A 7320-nucleotide genomic window follows, 5' to 3' on the forward strand; every position below is an offset into this window, starting at 1 on the left:
TCACTTAATAGTACAAAATATTTTACAAATGTTACATATTGGTACAAAATGTTTCTTTAATTAACTTAATGGTTCACAATTCACTATTAAGCCACCCATGTCAAAAAGGAAAGGAGACGCCACAGAGGAGATCGAACGGGAACAGGGCGAGGGAATGGAGGAGCAGGACGAGAAGAAGAAGAAGAAGAAGAAGAAGAAGAAGAAGAAGAAGAAGAAGAAGAAAGAGGGGAGAGAGAGAGAGATAGGTTACTGTTTCAGCCACGTCAGAAAAGGACCTGACACGTAGTGAGCCACGTCAGCGTTGCTTGACGGCGTCAATGGCGAGATGACGGTTTGTACTATCATGTTACAACTTTGAAATATTTTATACAATCAAGTAGCAAAAAAAACTTTTTTGACCAACCTGATACATTATTAAAACTTTTTGGACAACCAGAGTAATTTACCCTAATAATAATGACATAAAATACATACATTAATTTTGAGGAATAATAAATACAGAAATAATTAAAATAGTATGTAGGCCATTTCCCAACTGAATATGCTGGGTCTTCCTCAAGTGTATATATGAAAGGCTCGTCTACATATGATCGTTCTGGGTTCATCTTATAAACTACCCGACAAATCAGTTCCTGCCAGATCTCCAGAAAAAAGGATGTTAATCATCAAAATAATAATAATAATAATAATAATTAATAAACTAAAAATACGATTTTAGCTTGTGGCTGAAATAAAATGCTAAAAATTAGTTCATTACGAATAGAGTGCTGAACATTAATTATTGACCAGTATCATTACCAACAGGCAAATCTTTGGCTGATTAATTCAAAAGAAGAGTCAAAAAGAGTTGTAATTAAGTACAAGATCCTCAAAGAACAATACGAGGAATGATGTTATAATTCATCAAAAGAGGAATTATGTTATAAAAACATCACGTAGGATTCTCCAAAGTGAAGTATAATATGAAGGAAAGTACATAATATGCAGTTGAACCAACCAATGCCTCGACCCGAGATCCCGTCAACCCTAATAACAAGGATCTCCACTGAATACCGATATTAATCAAGGGCGAGGGTTGTCGCACCAACTAAACCATATAAGTTTCATGATATGACAGTCTATGCTTACCGAGACAGGTAGGGTCAAGTCGACGATGTACTGGTCAACCCATGAATTCGGATCATTTCCAATTCAGTAGTACTTGTTGAGTCGAGATCACAAGCTAGCTCCTATTCGGACCAGGGGATAACTGATGTTCCATATGAATGGTGAGGGGAAGGGAATGTGTAGACAAGTACATGTATGAGATTATTGATTGTAAATCCTAATGTACTGGTATGGAATGGAGCTAGCCACTTGTTAATTGCATACCTCATAAATATACATACATACATATATACATATATAGACACACACATACGTATATATATATATACATATGTAGGATGAATTGGAGAAGCAGGGAAGTCGAGAAGCATTTAAGACAAGGCAAGGGGGGCTGATGAGAAGCAGAATAATACCAAAAACAATACTACTCAAATTCTGTGCTACACACTCCCTATTTTAACGGATAAACCACATGATATGGCAATTATTAATGCCCAACCAAGCCGAATTTGGCCCCGGGCGACTAAGGATCCCGGTACTGATTATCTCAATAAGGTATTAAATGAGGGCACGTTGGATTACCTCCAAGACCCATAACCCATAGGTCAGTGAGTTCAACTCGTACTCCCCGCAACGGCACTAAGACACAACTCCCCCCCCACAACCTCTCCCTCTGGATGGTGATAGTTAAGATCAATAATGATTTATGAACGTTAATCAAATGCAATACATGTGACCTGAAGTTCGGAAGTGGTATACAACCTCAAGCGCTCCGAAAACACGACAAGCCCCCAAACTCATAGGACGAAGACGATGGGATCGATCCCCTGGGCTCACCTCGAGGCCCTCGACCCTCTAAGGATCGAAGGGCTCAAGGGATCGAGCCTTAGCCCCTTGCCCGAGCTCGCCTCGAGGGACCCGACCCTTTGCGGCTGGAGGGGCTCTACCTCCCAGCTTACGTCGAGGCCATCGACCCTCTAAGGTTCGAGGGGCTTGAAGGTCCGAGCCTCAGCCCTCGCTCGAGCTCGCCTTGAAGGGCTCGACCCCCCACAGCTCGAGGGGCTCTACCCTTGGGCTTACCTCAAGGCCCTCGACCCTCTAAGGTTCTAGGGGCTCAAAAGTCCGAGCCTCAACCCTCACTCGGGCTCACCTCGAAGGGCTCAACCCCCCACGGCTCGAACCTCTGCGGCTCGAGGGGCTCGACCCTCAGTGGCTGAGGGGCTCGACCCTCCAGGGGTCTATGGGCTCGAAGGCTCGGGCCTTGGCTCCTTGAGTGTTCGGGCTCGCGACTATGGGCCTCGAGGGTCGGCCTAGCATTCGAGGAGAGGCCTCATTCCTCACCTCATGGGGTTTGGTTCCCCCACCAACATCGACACCCTCACCAAGGAACATACGATTCCAGAACACTGACCCCTCTGTCGACGACCTTCTAGTTATGCTACCTGACACCAATTAAACCTAGGCTTTCTATATGGGTTGCGAGTCCAAACGAGGCCCAAGACACGCCTAAAATGAGAGGCAAATAAAGAAGCCAAGCCTGGTCACTAGATGACGACAAGGAAAAACTTTGTAAGTCCTCTATAAATACGAAACTCCTTATCAAATTTAGGGGATTCTCCATATACACTCTCCCTATGTACACTCTCTCTACCCCTCTCCACATATCTAATTTAAGCGTCAAAGGGGGCTCTCGGGCGATCACCCGAGAGCCCTTCTTGCAGGTACAGGACGATTTTTGGAGTCTGATGGAGCAACTCGAAGATTTTTTCCACATCACCACATATTCTTTCTCTCCAATGAGTTACGTTAGATGATTGATTAAATAAATGCCATTATATGAACATTAAAATATTACATGTTAATTTCTTTTAGTGCCCTATTATCGATCGATGTTTCAAATATCTAATGGTGTGGTATAAAAACATAAAAAATGTAATATTATATAAATAATTAAAAGAAAAATAAACAGAAAATTCGAATGTGGGAATGATAAATTAACAAAAATCAAATCAAATTTGAGAATTTAACACAATTAAAAATATTCTTTGTAATTGATTATTTCACAAGTTTCATACGAACTCCTACCTTGCCAATATTGGTTGGTTTAAACAGTTTTGTGCTTGTTCTCCTTAAATATTCGAGTATTATAAGTAGAGAAAATCTATACTAAAAGAAATTTGTCTATTAATAGGCCCACTCGAATTGAGGAGAGAATTAATTTGGATTAAATGAATTTTTGCGTACCACAGTGCACTTCGGAAAAGGGGCCCCACCCTTTGCCTTCTTCTCCTCTCTTTATCCTTTTGGTGATCCATCCAGTCAAAACTCCCACGTACCAGTCACCAGCTAATTATGATTTTGCAATACATAGATATATGTGCGTGTGTGTCGTTCCTTTCACACCTTGACTTGAAATATCTTTCCGAAACTGCACCGGAAGTGGTTGATTTTCATATAATATATAGAAGGTTGCTTTGCGCAAACGGCATGATCATGCACAACCTCTGTGGAAAATGTTGTAGCCGCCGCGCAAAGCCTTTGCGGATTTAAATGGGGGTGAATGTCAAGTCATAGGGGTTCTGCTATCTGTATGGGTCATGCGCCTTCTCATAAGGGAGTTAACATGAATCTTTTACCATCTGAGTCGTAGTACATATGTGTTTGGCTTGTCAACTCTAGGAAAGGCTAGCCAAAGGGGCACTAACATGCGGATCCCTGGGCGCCTGCGCGGTTATGAGTAATGTTGTAGCCGTCTACTATGTCAGAGTGATCGTTATTACCAAATGTCACAGAAGGTGCAAATTTGCGAACTATGTCAAGAATAAGTGGCCGTTATAAACAAAGAGAGAATTGGAGGTGCCCAGGAGTTCACTTCTTGTATTGCCTCACAGTATATGAGTCTACTAAAGAAATTATTAATAGAGAACATTACAGACATCTCTTTCATACAAAGTAGAATTAATTAATTAATTAATCTATGTGCCTAATCTAGAAATTAAAATATTCCTAACGATTCAAAAAGCGGTCGCATTGGCAATCCCCTCACAACTGCTAGTTATGATTAGGCGGTAGAGACATATATACCGGTTTGGAACTGTTCAAGTCGATTTCGATCAGTCTAATATGATGAGGATTTCCAACAGTCCCCAACCCAGCAAGGTAAAATTTGTTCAGCAGATGCTTCCCATTCCATCGTTACTGAGAGTCTGAGGGGTCTCTCTTGCAGACTACGACCAGCTTCCAAGCTTCTTCGTAACGGATACGATCTCAAAAGTCTTTATTTCGCCCGAGTTCTGCGAACCCGCGACAGGTTTCTGTGGTTTTTCAAAGTTTCCAGCTATTCTAAGCACACAGAGGAGATCGGGAACATTGATGGATTCACATTAGAGAAGACGGTGATTATCATCCGTCATGCTCCACCTTCATCGCTCCAGTGTTGCGATCAAATGAAACGGTTTCTTTCTGAAGCGATTCCTGGAAACGTTTCTGCGTGATCTCAGGGACATCGACATTAGATCCGAAACTTGCAGCTTCGCCTGACACGACTGTGAGGTTGTGGCCCAATATGGCAATTGGAAAAGATATAAAAGGTCTATCGAGGGCATCACGACGCCATGTCCGGTTGTGACCTCCCTGGCATGGAGCCGAGACCTCTCTTCCTGCTGAGAGATTCAAAGTTATCTTGTCCTACACCTCTTCAGATATTTCTACATTGCCCGATGAGGCTCCTCGTCCCGTTCATTGAAACCGTTGCCTGTACGGAGAGAAGAGGTCGGTCATTTCGAGACTTGGACCATGGGATGTGCACTTGCTTGCACGAACAACCGTGGTTGTGGCACCATTTGGATAACCAAAACAGATATCCTGGAAGCTCCTCTTCGTTAATTCAAGTTCATATTCGAAGCAATCTCAATATCGATAAGTTGTGATTCAAGTTCATTTTAGGCACAGCAACCCCGAGTTTTTGAAACAAACTCCACATCAGACCTACCCATCGCTTTGGCTTTTCTTCGTACAAAACTTTGACAAATGATCAAAAACCAAAAAAGATTACAGGGACAAGAAAGGGTGGCTGTAGCATTGTAAATGAAGGGATGCTGTTTCTGCCTTTTTCATATTTCCCAATTGAAGAGTGAACAATAGATTTGCAAGCATACAAACTGTGCATTTTACAAAATTAGAGGAAAAAAGATAAGAAAAAGGGGGGGGGCGGGGGGGGGGGGGGGGGGGGGGGGGGGGGGGAACTAACTTGAGTTTTTAGATCACATAAATACCATAGAGGAGGCACTACTACAAGTATTGGCATGAATCGAACCTAAAATCTCGTGGAGATCCTCTCATCTAGTTTTCCTTGTTCGTTTCCTTCTTTGAAGACTCCCCCTCATTCTTCGACTTGGCTGGTGCTACCTTTGCAGGGGTCGACCGCTCAGCTTGCGAGAATAGAATCAATATGTGCATAAGAAGAGTGACGATGGCCAGCCCGATTCCTGAAAATGCTATCCCCTTCCATGACGAAAAGAGTGATGACCACTGAAGGAACTTCAGAGCCCCCAGAATGACGACGACTGCCCATGAGGTTACAACCTGAGGGCGCAAACACCGGCTCAAAGTTACAAACGAATAGAAGAAGAAGAGCCTACCAAGGGGGATCATGAACTGAATGACCCCCTGATTTCCCCAAGTAATTAGTGTGGGTCTATTCAGGAAGCCCCTGATGGTGGCCATAAGGCATCCAATGAGCACGTAGGAAGTACAATGAGAACAAGTTTTGCAAAGTTAAAATCAATTTTAGCATGATGTATAACGATCCATAAAAGAGGTAGACAGAAAGCGTCTCACCACAATAGATTTTAGAGGGCGGCCCATATCTTGCAGTTCTTGGCCACTGAACGTGTCCTCAGCATTATGCTTATCCAACAATGCATCCTAGTAATCAGCAGAAGGGAATGTGTCATCTAACTTTGAATCTCCTGGCTTCAACTCCGAATGTTCTTGATTGACCACATAAAATTGCCAAACCATAATGAAACGAGAGCATGCAAAGAGCAAAATCAAGTATGCACCTTTTCCACAAATATATCTCTACACCACTGAGCGACAGCATCATCTGATTCAGGCAAGTCCTTCATTGCATGCCGCTTGAGATGCAAGTGAAGCTACAAATATGAGATTTAATCATGCAGTATGTTAGGAAGAACTCAAATCACTTTATAGAACAAATATGGAAAAGCCATCTGTGATTTACCGACCACTAGACGAGAAAAAACAATTCCTAGCATGATGTTCTTACTAATTAACATAGTCACAACATTGCAAGATCCTATGCAATCTCAAATGCATCAATTAATCCTTATCCTGGGACCCGGTAAAGCAACTGTTGATTCACACATTCATGCCTGTATATGAAGTTGCTACGCTAGTATTTAATGCATTTTAATGATGAAAACCCAAACTATTACTTACAAATTATAGGTACCTGCTAATTGCATATGAAAAACAAACACATGTACTACATGTAACTCTAAGCACATATACTCAAGTAGGGCAGTGAAATATGTGATAACTGATAACAATAATAAGATGAAGTTGAAAAGATTAGTCTTTGCAAGCTGCAGAGGTTTGCCGCGAATGATGTATAAACAACACAAAAGAAACTCCAAAATTTCAATTCAAAATCACGGACGTAGTTCTCAAATAACAGGCTGCCCTGAAGAAGAAACTGAAGGATTCTGCAATCCTAATGAATGTCTTACCACTGAGGGTTGGCCCTTGAACAGTCTCAGCATTGTTGGTGCAGGTGAACTCTTGGGGATAGCAATTGTGGCATCATAAATGGCTGGAACAAATGAGCGCATGTGACTCACTGCAGATACAAAGCCCTGAAGGAAATGCAGTTATCCAATGTTCAAGGTTACATGAAACTAATGACAGATGGATAAAACACAGGTGGAGGATAGCTCAAGTCCCAGATTTTGAGAAACAAAGCAGATACCACCCAACCAACACAGATACACAGAGAGGAAAATCTTTCCCAAGTCTCTAACCTTAGTACGAGGAATCAAAACATTTCTAGGCACAGGAAGCCCAGTGGAGGCAGCATACTCCTGAGCAGCCAAGAGTTTTGCCTGAGTAAAACGAGTTCCTTCTACAAAAAGCGCCAACCAGAAGGGTAGGGGATAGTCTTTCAGCCTCTGCAGACCTAACTGTAGATAT

The 7320-nt window shown here is 42.3% G+C and overlaps 1 protein-coding gene across 1 annotated transcript in view; it reads right to left on the minus strand.

Moving 5' to 3' along the window:
* Window positions 1-5182: 5182 nt before the first annotated feature.
* LOC116208675 (1-acyl-sn-glycerol-3-phosphate acyltransferase 2) overlaps window positions 5183-7320 on the minus strand; it is a 5477-nt gene continuing 3339 nt past the window's right edge. The window contains exons 7-11 of the mRNA XM_031542215.1: window positions 7152-7310; window positions 6861-6986; window positions 6171-6263; window positions 5947-6033; window positions 5183-5691 (exon numbers count right to left, since the gene is read on the minus strand). Of these exons, the coding sequence (XP_031398075.1) occupies window positions 5449-5691; window positions 5947-6033; window positions 6171-6263; window positions 6861-6986; window positions 7152-7310 (708 nt within the window). The 3' untranslated portion in view covers window positions 5183-5448. The remainder of the gene's footprint in view (window positions 5692-5946; window positions 6034-6170; window positions 6264-6860; window positions 6987-7151; window positions 7311-7320) is intronic.

Source organism: Punica granatum, chromosome 5, assembly GCF_007655135.1.
Source record: "Punica granatum isolate Tunisia-2019 chromosome 5, ASM765513v2, whole genome shotgun sequence".
In the NCBI taxonomy this organism is placed as follows: domain Eukaryota; kingdom Viridiplantae; phylum Streptophyta; class Magnoliopsida; order Myrtales; family Lythraceae; genus Punica; species Punica granatum.